The following is a 14968-nucleotide window of genomic DNA, read 5'->3' on the forward strand; positions in this document are numbered from 1 at the left end:
TTTTGTAGGAATAATTTGTATTGTATAGCTTCGTTTAAATGCTTAATTGATAGTTTTACTGTGCAAATTTATCATTATTTTTTCAATGGCTTCTGTGTGCTAGGCTTGTGCAAAAAGGTCATTTTACTCTGAAAAACGGTCACCGAAAATGTTTATTGTTGCTCGTCTTATTGTTGCTGACGGTAGAAGCATGTCAGAGAGGGTCACATGTCATGAGCGCAGAGCCAGTGTTGGATTATAAAGTCGAGTCTACAAAACTACTGAATCTACTTTAGACATACATTAATTTTTCATAATGCTACGGACATTATTGTGTCGGACCGGCGGGGCGCTTCTGCAGGTAGAAGAGTTTTTACTTCCTGGTGTACTGAACAAACGGCTTGCTAGCTTGTGTTCACGTCAAATAGTTGTTCCTTTTGAGATATCAGCGCTGTTCACGACGGGTTGCATTGTCTCTCTGATAGCACCGATGTGTTGAACTTGCTCCACGATGTATTTACTCTTTATTCCAATATCTATAATTCAATCAATCCGTACTAACGTTACAGTAAAGTAAATTATGTAAAGATCTTGTTATTTTACCTCAGGTAGTCGTGACATGCTGACTAGTTCATTCTGGTTGTAAAATGAATAGCCTATTTTAGTGATCATAAACCCCTCTAACATTATAGTTACCGGTATGGGCGGGGCAAACGTTAAATAGATAATATAGCCGATCTTTTCATTCTAGTTGTGCCCATAACTGTTGCTGTCTGGTCTTATGTTTCAATTTGAGTTTAGGGTGCTCATCTTCATTATTATTAATCGGATGGGATACGTGATAATGGTTTGGTTCACAAATTGATACAATGATGATAAGATATGACAAATAAAAGTTCTTATTATTTCTGAGTCACAAATCTTTCTAGCGATGGCGCGGCATGGCTTGCTAGAATGTAACAACAATTTTAAAATGTCATTACAAAGTGAAAATATAATTTGGATGCAAAGTGAAATTGTCATGGATAAATTGCCTCATTTGTGACTTTACTACAGCAGAGTAAAGTGGGTAAATACTCAATTGTTCTGCCCCCATGATGCATATTGGATTGTGATATATATAATTTCATATCGGCTCATCCCTATTTCTAATCAGAGTAAAATACTTATTTCTAGATTACACTTAGACGACAGTAAGACTGAATTCCAATACTTATTTTAATTTCACATTTTCTCTAGCAGTACAGTGGTAACTTCATTGTTGTGGTCGCACAACATGACTCGTACAGTATCGTCTTGTAGGCTAATCACTGGTGTCTGATCATCCTCGACTTGGCACGCTACTCACATAACAGGAATGACCGGTTTACTGATCAAAATGTGTGACTTTGTGTCCCTGTAGAAAAGCCAGCGGACGGTGCCCCGGTTGTGGGTGACACCGGCGCAGCAGCGATGGGCGTCCAGCCAGCCCATGAACACCGTGGTTCTGTTTGTGCCACAGCAGGAGGCCTGGGTGGTGGAGAGAATGGGTCGCTTCCACCGCATCTTAGAGCCGGTACTGTCCCTTCTGTTCACTGGTTTCCTATCAAACATCCTCACGGTGTCAGATATCTACAAGTACGGAAAGGGTCCAATGCTCTTAATATCTTTTCCCTCTTTTCCTTCCTGTATAGGGATTAAACTTCCTTATTCCCATACTTGACCGAATTCGTTATGTGCAAAGTCTCAAAGAGATCGTTATCGATGTCCCAGAGCAATCTGCAGTATCGCTAGGTGAGTAACAGCGTTGTTGTTTGTTGTTGTTGTTGCTACTGCCGTTTTCCCCCCATTATTGGTGGAGGGACAAAGATAAAGATAATTTCCAAAATATCACATTCACAACTGATATGTTGTTCAGCCTGTGGGACACAATTTAATTAAAATATGGCCTACTTTCAATATTAATTGGAGGCATCATTAACTCATTGAGTGCCAGCCACTTTTGGAGAACGGACGCTCCCAGTGCCAGAGTTTCAGAGCGTTTTCAGTGATTTCTCGCGGCCCACAGAATATTGTGTGATATTACTATGTAAACACCGAACACGCACAAAGAACGATGAGACTCTCTTCTATCATCTGCAAAAAAAAGTTTATTGATCCCATTTTCCATTCTTTAGTTATGAGCCGGAGAAGATAGGCTGTTTTGAGCAAAAAGACACTTTTCAAATTAGAAGCTGAGTTATTCTGCCTTTTGTGAAATGCAGCATTTCAAGCACATTCACTGAGTCTGAAGATAATATTTTCTGATGTAGTGACGTGGTGTATAGTCCATGGGCCAGGCCAGATTCCGGTACCACTCAAGGTGGCAACATTTTCTTATGATTTTTGATAAGACACATGTCTGTAGATGATATTTTGGTATGATAGCCATTCCTTAGTGGTAGCTGTGACACAGTTACCAGCTTGTGAAGTGAACCACCCCTAAAGTCAATTGCATTTTAGACGTTGGTGCATATCCTGGGTTAGACACATGGCCAGGGCATTTTTCAATGTCTTATAATATTGTGTTTGGACCTATTTTAAAGGGAACCTTCTTAGCTTTCATTTAAGGGCAGTTGTGATTTTTTTCTGACAAATATAGAGGTCACTTGAGCTCTTCAAAACGTCAATGACACACATTTTTCATAAATTTTCGCCTAAATTCTATATTTTCTTTGAGCCCTGTGGCATCAAGGAACATCAGAAACACAAAAACTGGAATGCTCACAGGACTAAGAATTCCGTAAATGTATAATACTAGGCCTAGGCTCGCTATCGCCTGCCCTGCAGCTCACCGAGCTAGCCCCCTCGCATACACACGCTGTGCGGCCTCGCCCGCAGCTCAGATGCTACGTGGTCTCGCCTGCCCTATTGGCGTGCGCAATGTCTCCCTCTCTCTCTCCCTCAGTCCCTCTCCCTCCCCGTATCTCCCCCTCTCTCTCCCTCTCCCTCAGTCTCTCTCGTGTGTGTGTGTGTGTGTCACTGATGACATCATCAGTGATGTCACAATGATGTCATAATGCCTATGTATCAGTGATGACATCATCACTGATGACGTCATCACTGATGATATCATCACTGAACTATAGCCTCAGTTTTAGGGCAATCAGCCTTAGAGCAATTAATCTGCCCTAATAAAAAGAATCCAGCTCTGTCAGGTCACCCAGGTGCTCTTTACAGCCCCTGAAAGTTTCAGCCCGATCGCACGTAAAACGGCATAGCTGTGGTCGGCCAAAATTCTTGAAACAGACACATTGCCAATGGCCATTTAGTCAGGCCTCGCTCACAGAGTAGCCTCAGCCAGGAAGGATGACATCACTGATGACATCATCACTGTAGACAGAAAGATGACATCACTGATGACATCACATCATTAGCTAATCAGGGCAATCACCCAATTAAAGAATCCGGCTCCGTCAGGTCACCCGCACGCATGCTCTTTACACACCCTGAAAGTTTCAGCCCGATCGCACGTAAAACGGCATAGCTGCTCACACACGGACGGACGGATGGACGGACACTTCTCTTATTAAAATCCTGTTGAGATGCAGGTGAATGTGTCTTAGTTATTATGGCCTTAATTCTACATATGTGGCTGTGAGGAGGGGGGGGGGGGGGCTTTATGTGTCCAGGCCCAGGGCCCATCATGCCCACCATGTGTGTGTGTATCCTCTTCTAAACTGATCATGTCCGGCTAGCCAGAGCAGGATATTTTCCGGTTTTACCTTTCTAGACATGAGGAGTCGGGGCGGGGGGAGGGGTTGCGGTAGCGTGTATCGATAAAAAGAAATGTGATATGGAAACAGCTTTAGCGAATCTGTAACCAAACTCTATTCAAAAACATGCCGTTTTAACAGAGGATCCATTCCGACCATTCAGGCAATAACGAGGGGTGGCAATGTGCCAAAAATGAGGGCTTGCCTTTGTTGCATCGCCCAAAAAGCCGCCCAGTCAAAATAGTGGTCGCACCGTCGTCAATCACTGTGGGTGATTTTACAAGTGGCATTCAAGTCATATCTGACTAGTTTTCAATTATTTCTCCCCAAAAAAGTTAGGCTATAGACCAAATCAGCGGGATGTTTACATTTACTTCCGGGTACCCCTGGGTCCACACATTATAATGGCGGTGAACGGCACAAACTGACGTGTTGAAGACAAAAACAGACAAAGAAGACAAAAATGGTTCGTCCGTGTTGTGTTGTTGTTTAATATCATTCATAACAACACTTTCACTAGCGTTAGTGGAGACCAGACTAGCTTATTTACCTGTTGGACCAGACCAGAGTAGACTTGACGCTAAATTCAATTAACGTGGCGTCGGTAGCTCTGTCTGTAACGTTAACGAGTCTGCTCTCGCCGAGAAGAGCCTGGTGACGCGAGTCTGCAAAAAAACAGCGAGTTTGACAGACAAACAAACATTATTAGCTAGCTAACACTACATAAAACAAACACAGAAGAAAGGCTAGATACGTCGGACAAGCATGTTTACCAACCGTTTAACCATTTAAATTGAAAGTAGTCGGCCGAAAACAACGAGAGGGTTTGACAGCATTTATTTGACAACACGCACATTTAAACCTGCCGCCTTCCCCAAGTGGTACCCGGAAGTAAATTTGTTTACATGGTGACGTCACGGTGATTTGGTCTATAGGCCTATGTCTCGATATAGGCTGATGAAACTCTTGCATTTTTACATAGCCTACAAGACAGACAGGTCGGCAGGAAAAGAAACCATGCAAGCCGTTTGCAGCACTTAAGGAAACCTTGAGTTTGCTCGTTTAATTCGTTGATATAAGGATTGCCCGAACGATTAATGAATTAATAGGCTACGTGAACGTTAGCGGGTACTTTAGCCTAGTAGGCTATAGTAGTAGGCTATCATCTCCTTGTTGCATTTTTAAACTGGCAGATGGGGGACAAAGAAACGATTCAACTTTTACTTGATTACGCATCTAATTTGCTTTATGTGCCCAGGCCCAGAGACCATCATGCCCACCGTGTACAGTGTGTGTGTGTGATGTCACAGAAATCATTTGCAGAGGTACTTAGTTTTGTCAGAAGCCCTCCTGTCCTGCCTGTCGCTTCTCAGAAACGAGCCTCTGAGTGGACAGAGAGCCACGTGTTTGTTCACACCACAAACAACAACTGCTGTTTGCTTCAAGAGGAACCTGCCTGTCTGCTGAGAAAAGGACCTAAACACCTCCGCCCTTTCACACGTAGAAAACCCCCACTTTGCACTTAACAAGAACAGCTCAGAAGTTAACTGGAAATGCATGCTGACATGAGCATGATCACATCATTTATAATAATCTATTCATATCCTTATTTAATATTAGGTCAATAATAGTTTAGTGTAATTGTGTTAATATTCCCATGAAATATTTTAGGCCTATAGATTCAAATGTTATTTTCTCATGTTAGAAGTAACCGGTCAAGATGAGCTCTGATAGTAAGACTGCTGGTAGCTGGACTTATCTCTGTGATATGAGGAGCAGGGCTATTGTAGTTCCAGACCTCTAGGGGAGAATGTGACATGCATACAGTGCCTCACAGAAGTGGTTGAACACCCCCGTCCGTCCCCGTCCCCATCCCCAGCACTAGCAGCAGCTACACGACTAATATAGCCAGTCCAGTAGTAAATATTTTTTAGAAAATGAAAAATTGAATGTGCTGCTTTAGTATCCAACTCCTTTCACTTTAGCAAACCTCAACTCAAATACACAATGGAGTCCAATGCAATCAATGTGCAAGGGCAAAACAGCTGACCTGGCATTATAGCTACACTCACTGAGCACTTTACTGGAACACCAGACTAAAACTGGGTAGGTATCAGCTTTTAGTTCGGTGTTAACCGGCTACCAAAGTGACATCCGCCTTAAGGTTTGACGTGTTGCATTCTGAGATACTTTTCTGCTGACCAAAGTTGTTGTTTTTGCACCATTCTGTGTCAATTCTCGAGACTGTTGTGAGATCAGCAGTTTCAGTTGTACCAACAACCATGCCGTGCCACGGTCAAAGTCGCTTATGGTGTGAATTGCATACGTCAGTTAGTTTGTTCAGTCATAGTAACCACACGCAATGTCAGCATTGGTAAAATAGCTGTTGAATTCAACAATTTGATTAGAGTGAAATAAATGATCAACAATAAACACATGTTGCATGCAGGTGTAATCACACCTCAATTAGGTCAACAACAGACACGTTTGATGTTAAATCCGACAAACCGGAGCTCTGAAATGAAACCCACCACCTCTCTTGCCCAGGATAAAATGATCCCTTATTTTTGACAAAATGTTCCATATGTTTATGGACAATTGGAGGGTTATTTTGCTTTTGGATTTAATTGAGTGTACCTGTGCTGTAAATCCTGTGTTATTGAGACAGCGTCCAAAATTAGCACCAGCCACCAGCCAAATGCTGGTAAAATATGCAAGTGGCTGGTAGATTTGCTTCACTCACCATCCAAAAAAAACCCCACAATGGTCTATCTATCTGTTGAGTGACTGGCCAAATTTGAACATTCACTAACCATTTGACTGGTGGACAAAAAAGTTAATTTTGGAGCCTGTATTGAGATCCAGGTGAATGTATTTCTTGTTATTGTGCTGTTGGCTTTTGAGTGTTCAGATAGCTGTACTGTAAATCATGTTGAGAGTCAGGTGAATGTGTCTTAGTTATTCTGGTCTTAATTCTGCATACCGGTATGTGTGCTGTGATGGGGGCTCTTTATGTGACCATGCCCAGGGGCCCATCATGTCATAATCCTCCTGGGCATAAGATGTTGGGAGAAGTACATTCCTCTATACTGGTGGAGAGGAGTGGAACAACATCCCGAATGGAATTAAATCTGCATATTCTCTAAATGGTTTTAAAAACCTGAAAAAATTATTGCTGAGTAAACTAGAGTAATGTGCGAGCCTTCTGTTGTCATGGTTATTTAACTTGTGTGTTTTTGTTGATTGTTCTATTTGGTTTATTTGATGTTAATATGTGTTACCGTATGTCCTGTTTTTATAAGACCAGGGACCATGTTGGAAAGAAGGATTGGATTTTGTTCTGCTATATCCATAAAATCAATCAATCAATCAATCAATCAATCAATAACCATAGACCGATGAGCATCCTTATGCTTGACCATGGTGTTTGTTATGGCCAATCCATGTCTAAAGCACAGAAGTCCAACAACAGAACACTCAGGTTCAGATCACGGAAGCCATCCCAATCACTCCCCTCCGAGTGCTGTGACTGTGAGCATTCTAGTTTTTGTGTTTTGTGGCTTGATGCCACAGGGCTAAAAGAAATGATACAATTTAGGCGAAAATTGTGGAAAAATGTGTGCCATTGATGGTTTGAAGAGCTCAAGTCACCTTTATATTTGTCAGAAAAATTCACAACTAGCCTTAAATGAAAGCTAAGAAGGTTCCCTTTAAAATAGGACCAAAAACAATCGTACAAAAGAGTGAAAAATGTCCTGACCATTAGCCTAAACCAGGATATGCACCAGCGTCTAAAATGCAATTTACTTTAGGGGTGGTTAACTTCACGAGCTGGTAACTGTGTCACAGCTACCACTCAGGAATGGCTATCATACCAAAATATCATCTACAGACATGTGTCTTATCAAAAATTATAAGGAAGTTTTGCCACCTTGAGTGGTACCGACAAGTGAAATTTTGAGCTCTGGCCCATGGATTAGTAGTTGTGTGGTGCCTGCGTGCCCCACCCCCCTCTCCCCCCCTCAGCTGCAAACTCCTCCCCACACTAACACACAGCCACACGCACCCAGTCTATTTTCGGAGCGCTCCGTTTTTTTGCGCCGGCTCCCAACGCGACAAGGAAATGCCAAACCGGACTGCAGGGAAAGGTTTGGCCCTTCGGCGTCGGGTGCTGCCTTTCTGGCGGCTAATCGTGTGAAGAAACTATGCAGACAGACAGACAGAGACAGAGGGGCTCAGTTGTGTGCGCGGATCGCAGCCAACATCAGCTGCAAGTCAGAGCCATCTATATGGCTCTGGCTGCAGCATGAGCGGTTTCTCTTTGATCACGGAGGTTTTTCCTGCTGTTTTCGGACCTTCCTCTAATCTGGAGAGCACTGTCGCCACCTAATGGGTCGGTAAAATAGGTTATACACATTCAACATGCCCCAAAATTTTACAGGAGATATATTAGGCTTTGATCCACGTCCCACCGTCAAAAAACGCAATTGACGACTTTAGTCGTCATTGGCACTCAACGTTACTAAAGCAATTGACGACTAAAGTCGTCATTGGCACTCAATGAGTTAAATGTCAGTGATTTGGTGTTTTTTCTTGATGGTTCATCGCAGATAACACACGTTTGTTTTCATGGTGGATGCTACTCTCGTCTCAAATCATAAATGTCATAAAAGCTCCTGAATCAACTCGAAAGATTTATATTTTCTTAGCAGTTTAGATCCCAAAGTTATCCGGTCTTTAAAATACGGTACTGAATATCAATACAAGTCTATAGAAAATTGTTATTCTAGATGGAACAGTTGGAAAATAGAAATTTGTCCTCACAATTTAGCATAATTATGTATGCATGTTGCACGTGTAAATTACAGTTTGCTTTCTCTGTTTATATCAACATTGAATGAATAAATTAACATCATCTTATGGTCAATCAACAGACATGTCTTTGTGCTTACAGATAATGTGACACTACAGATTGACGGAGTCCTTTACCTAAGGATCTTAGACCCTTTTAAGGTATGCCGGCAAAATTGACGACTGCTTTAACCCATTGATACCTGATGCAGCATTTGTGTGTGTATCCCTTTAAGACGGTCTTAAAGGGATACACACACAAATGAGGGATATACACGCAAATGCTGCATCAGGTATCAATGGGTTAAATGCTAGAAGAAATATCCACTTCATTGCGCCGTCATTGTCTAATCACATAAATGCATTTCACAGAGTTTGATCACTTCTGTTTGTTTCCAGGCCAGTTACGGTGTGGAGGATCCAGAATATGCTGTCACACAGCTGGGGATGACCACCATGCGCTCAGAGCTGGGCAAACTCACACTGGACAAAGTATTCCGGGTAAGAAAACGGAACTGCTGTGCTGATACTGTATGAGTGATGTTTTTCACGTACCTTTCTTGTTTATTACTTTTTTGTTTTCATGGTATATTTCACCGTTGCACTCGCTGAGATAAAAGAAATAGGTTGCACTCATTCCAAGTCACAAATGGATAACAGCGTATGTCCTATATTCTAGTAATGATGTGTCTTCAACATGCTGTCTGTCACTCCTTTGACTTTTGATTTTCAAGGAAAGGGAGTCCCTTAATTCCAACATAGTCCACTCCATCAACCAAGCCTCGGACGATTGGGGAATCCGCTGTCTCCGTTACGAAATCAAAGACATTCACGTCCCACCTCGCGTCAAAGAGTCTATGCAGATGCAGGTAGGACAGTTATGCTCAAGTTCCCGTGAAATTAACTCCTGTTATTTTACCATTTGTTGGAAAACACAGAGTACAGTATCATGCTGCACTAGTAGGCGTAAAAATATATACATTTCTAACCAATAAAAGCATTTGATCTTTGAACGTGCGTTGATACATGTGCATTGATACCAGTGCGTTACGGGAAACGTTTGAACACATGGCTGGTTATTATTTGTGTGTGTAGGTGGAGGCGGAGCGTAAGAAGAGAGCCACGGTGCTGGAGTCTGAAGGACACAGGGAGTCGGCCATTAATATCGCCGAAGGAAGCAAGCAATCTCAGATCCTGGCGTCTGAGGGCCTGAAAGCAGAGCAGATCAACAGGGCAGCTGGTCGGTGTATTTTTTGAGCCAGACTCTATTTACAGCAGATTTGAATGCAAGTGCTTACTGAATCATACTCATATCTTGATGTTACAGATGGTGATGTAAATCATACTCTCATATCTTGATGTTACAGATGGTTATGTAAATCATACTCATATCTTGATGTTACAGATGGTTATGTAAATCATACTCATATCTTGATGTTACAGATGGTTATGTAAATCATACTCATATCTTGATGTTACAGATGGTTATGTAAATCATACTCTCATATCTTGATGTTACAGATGGTTATGTAAATCATACTCATATCTTGATGTTACAGATGGTTATGTAAATCATACTCATATCTTGATGTTACAGATGGTTATGTAAATCATACTCATATCTTGATGTTACAGATGGTTATGTAAATCATACTCATATCTTGATGTTACAGATGGTTATGTAAATCATACTCATATCTTGATGTTACAGATGGTTATGTAAATCATACTCATATCTTGATGTTACAGATGGTTATGTAAATCATACTCATATCTTGATGTTACAGATGGTTATGTAAATCATACTCATATCTTGATGTTACAGATGGTTATGTAAATCATACTCTCATATCTTGATGTTACAGATGGTTATGTACAGTGTTTTGCAAAAGTATTCAGACCCAATGACGTTTTGCACATTTTATTGTGCGGTTAAGTTATATCAAAATGCATTTATTTGGGATTTTCAGTCTGAGTTGTGCCAGTGATTCTCAACCTTTTTCATATCGAGGACCCATAATTTAGTCCACATTAGGGCCATGGAGGACCCCCATTTGTATTGAATATTTGTATTGCATATTTTTATTGTTAGATATGATTTTGTCCAAATTCCATCACTACCTGTTTTATTTTATTACCACACTGAAAGGCTGGTGCAATGAAAGAATACAGGTGTGTGTAGTTGAGTTTGGCTCAGGTCTGCAGATGCTTTGCTGACACACAGCTCTACTGTGTTTCCTCCAGGCGAGGCCCAGGCGGTCTTGGCCAAAGCAGAGGCAAAATCCAAAGCCATTCGTATGCTGTCGGACGCTCTGGCTGAACAGGTAAAGTGAATTGATATTGGATTATAATTGAGATAATGGTGATCAATTTGTTGAAGTCGTTCAGAGTATTTTGCTGTGAGTGTGATGATGACTTGTGTTTTGGACAGAATGGGAACGCGGCCGCCTCGCTCAGCGTGGCTGAGCAGTACGTCTCTGCCTTCTCCAACCTGGCCAAAGAGTCCAACACCATCCTGCTGCCCTCCAACACAGGAGACATCAGTGGCATGGTCACACAGGTGTGTGTGTGTGTGTGTGTGTTAGGGCTGTGAATCTTCACTGGCCTCACGATTCCATTCGATTACGATTCAGAGGGCTACGATTCGATTCGATAACGATTATCGATGCATCTTAAATCGATGCATCACTTTTTTTCCCGAATACATGATTTTTTTTCTCACTTTCTTTTTTCTCACTGTGTGGCTACTTTTAAAATAAAAGTGCATTTAGAATTGCATTGTATTATGATCCATAATTAAAATAAACAACTGCATGTACTTCCGTTATATTTTATTTGATGATATAAAAAAAATAAAAATAATAATAATCGATTTTTGACATTTGTGAATCGATGCAGAATCGTGCAGGTCCGCATCGCGATGCATCTTATAATCGATTATTTTTGACACCCCCTGTGTGTGTGTGTGTGTGTATGTACGTGTGTGTGTACATGTGTGTGTGTGTGTACAGTATGTGTGCATGCCTTAATAATCTACAAGTTCTATCTTGGGTTCAATTTCAATATTTGTTATACAGTTGTAATAGAAGAGCTTTTCTCATGTATGGTGTTCACAATACTAAATTCGCTGATGTTAATAATAATGTACGGCTCACTGGATATGGATATTGATTTATTTTATTTATTTTTTATAAAATTCCAAATCGATCATTTTGACAGCCCTACTCTCATACTGCATCTCACTGCCTTCAGTCACAGCAGTAACCGTCTTCATCCTGCTCTCCTGCCCCCCTCAGGCCATGACCATTTACAGCACGCTGGCCAAGCAGAGCCCAAAGCGAGAGAGCGTGACGGCAGAAACGAAGGAGGAGAAGAAGTAAAGCAAAAAAGTAGGCGTCGGCTCTGTAGCGGAGGACTTCAAAAGGACTCGGAGCAGAAAAGGGACCAGAAGAAGCCTGTTTTCACAGCAAAGGGGCTCCAAGGCCTATTCACCCTCTGCAAAGGACACAAGCCTCCGACCTTCATCCGACCTTCACAAAGTCTTTGGGATGTGGAGCCGCGGAGTGCTGGGAAAATCACAGCTATGAGACGATTGATGATCTTCGTTGACCGTTGTTTATGTTGGCCAGATGTTGTCTGATAGATTGTGATTGACTGTGGCTGCTGAACTCGACCAGGAATTTTGGCAAGCTGGTAAAATGGAGAAAATTATGCAGAAATTGGGGATTTAGTAGCAATTTCTTTCCCTAGATGTTGTATGTACAGTATATCAGCAGGTTAGTCCTAAATAAATTTTGAGTAATTCTACTCGTGCATCATAGCTGCACCTCCTATGTTGAGATAATGTACATGGTCTATTGATACCAGAGGGGCATACGCCTGATTGAATGAGATCTAGAGGTTTTGAATATGGCCTCTCCACTTTTTTCACAGTTTTTCATTGGAAGTGAAATGTAGTGTACACTAACCATTATGATGAAGGTTTTCTTTTTTGCAACCTGGGGCTGGCCCGACTTTTCACTGTTCAGCTTTCATAGATGGTCAACGGGTCATTTAAACCTTTGTTTAAAACACTTTTGTTTGAAACGCCTGTTAAAAATAAATCATAGATTGTATGTAGGCCATTAGACATGTTATTTATAAACAACTCAAATAAGCAATCTCGTTTGGGCGGCATATGTTAACCCCAAAAAAATAACTTTTATTGTGATTGAGAAAGTTTGTATGTACCTAGCAGCCTCTCTCTCTCTGAGACTGAGCAGCTACTCAGTGGATATTTTACGGCTGGCAGGCTGTGTGTTTATTTTCCCCTCAGTGATGGTGGAAACCCTCTCAATACATTTACTCATGTAAGTTAGCACAAATTGTTCTAAAATTATTTTGCAATAAAGCTAAGCCAATATTCTCTTGAAATGTGGATATAATTTAATTATTTCCATAAGCATTTTTAAATAGTTTGTGTTTGTTTGGATATTTGCCTGTTTCAGTTTTGTTCATCAACAGATGATGTTCAAGTCCATTATGCAAATACAAAGATAGTACAAATATATTAAAATGTGGTGTTTGGTAATAGACCAGTGAACTAAAACCTTGAGCAGTAATCTAACAAAATCAGGGACATAATAGAAATAGTTGAGAGATGTTTAAATTGTCACTATATTTCCCTTACTGTTTGCATTTGTTTCTCAGAACATCCTCATAACTATTGACATAGGGTGCTAAATCATTTTTCACACAAATGAATCATAATAGTAATTTTGATTAGATAATCAAGGGCTTGGGGCCAAAGGGGCATAGGTGTGATTTTGGGCAAATAGGACTATTCTTAATTGAAAGGTCTCAGTGAGATCTTTACAGCGCCAAAAGTACACAACTGAAATCATAACCCATAAGTTTGAATTAAACAAAACCTGTAAGTAACTGTAGAGGTTTGTTTGGGGCCAAAAGTGTGGAACTTCATTTACACCCTTTTGACACATAGCAACCCCCCTCACCCACAGTACTTAGGTCAACTGAAAATCATGCTGACCTAACATCACATAGCAGCAGCATGCTACAGTAGGAATGTGAACTGGTCAAGATGAGCTCTGAGAGTAGACTGCTGCTAGCTTTACAGGTCTAGACTAGCAGAAGAAAAAAATAGTTTCTTAAAGTTTATTAAAAATGTTTGTTAATAGTTTTTAACAGAAAAAAATGTATCAATCAATTTGCTATCCTGTGTGTGTGTGTGTGTGTGTGTGACAGGACTGAAACAACCTTTTGTTTGCGACAATTGATCTTTTATTCGAGTTTTGAGTTTGAGTTTAACTTTATTGTCCCATAGGGAAATTTGTTTTAGGCATTTGTACAGCAGCAATAGAAGCGTGACAACGTGACAGACAGTACATATTATATAAACGCAGCACAGCTGATGACAAACAGCTTATAGACAATAGGACGACATAGTCAGACATGATGGCAGCCTGGGCTATGGGTTAACTTCAAGTATTGCACTGTCCCAAAACCGCATTTCATTTCATTTCATCACATAAACCATTACCATCATAAAACCATAGTTCCATAAAAACCATAAAAACCACTGACTGTAAATGGATAAAAAGATAAAAATACATATATAAAGCTAAGAGATAAGATAAGACAAGACAGGCTGCAGGGACAGCCGAGCTCGAAAGTGAGCTACCATGTGTAGTACAGTGTCAAGGGACATAAGGGACACTAGGGCCCCCTAGTGGGAGGACAGGCAGTTTATTTAATAAGGCTATAGATGTTGGGAGGAAGGAGCAGTAGTCGAGAGTTATTCAGAGCTGTAGTCGAGTCCGCTTTGGTCGAGTCCAAGTCCAGATCGAGTCATTGGTGAATCGAGTCGAGACCGAGACCGGGGGGGAGTTGAGGGGGTCGAGACTGAGTCAAGACCGAGACCGCAAAACTACAAGTCCATTTCAAGACCAATACCATACCATAGCAATGTGCTATCCCAGGCTACCATTGTATTTATTGACTAACATAGCATAATTGTGTGTATCAGGGTGGGAATTACACAGATGCCATGGAGGCCATGGCATCTGTTGCCCCTCCCTCTGGCTGTGATGCCCTGATATCCCTAAGGCCACCTTGGCAGTGCCCTGCTAACCAGCCTGCTACTGTCAGTTGCTTTAAAAGCAGCAGTGGTCTCAGTTTAATGTAGCCTGCCCTATGCAGAGGATGTGTAAGTGGCTAATTTTAACACACATTTCAGAAAAATCACACTTCACAATGTCAAAAGAGCAATTGCCTTTGTGCCCTGGCATAGTAAAGGTAAGGTAAAGTCCCACTGATTGTCACACACCTGAGTGTGCGAAATTTGTTCTCCGCATTTGACCCATCCCCTGGGGGAGCGGTGAGCAGCAGCAGTGCCGCGCTCGGGA

At 41.4% G+C, this 14968-nt stretch overlaps 1 protein-coding gene across 1 annotated transcript; it reads left to right on the forward strand.

Annotated features, from left to right (window-relative positions):
• Positions 1-202: 202 nt before the first annotated feature.
• LOC310781257 (stomatin-like protein 2, mitochondrial) lies at positions 203-12971 on the forward strand. The gene is made up of 10 exons (XM_083641829.1): positions 203-340; positions 1382-1534; positions 1653-1752; positions 8668-8726; positions 8964-9065; positions 9299-9433; positions 9660-9804; positions 10809-10888; positions 10996-11124; positions 11861-12971. Exons 1-10 carry the CDS (start codon positions 296-298, stop codon positions 11942-11944), a joined length of 1032 nt encoding a protein of 343 aa, XP_083497955.1. The 5' UTR covers positions 203-295; the 3' UTR covers positions 11945-12971.
• The last annotated feature ends 1997 nt before the right edge of the window (positions 12972-14968 follow it).

Source organism: Poromitra crassiceps (genome assembly GCF_964638095.1).
Source record: "Poromitra crassiceps genome assembly, chromosome: 8".
NCBI lineage: Eukaryota > Metazoa > Chordata > Actinopteri > Beryciformes > Melamphaidae > Poromitra > Poromitra crassiceps.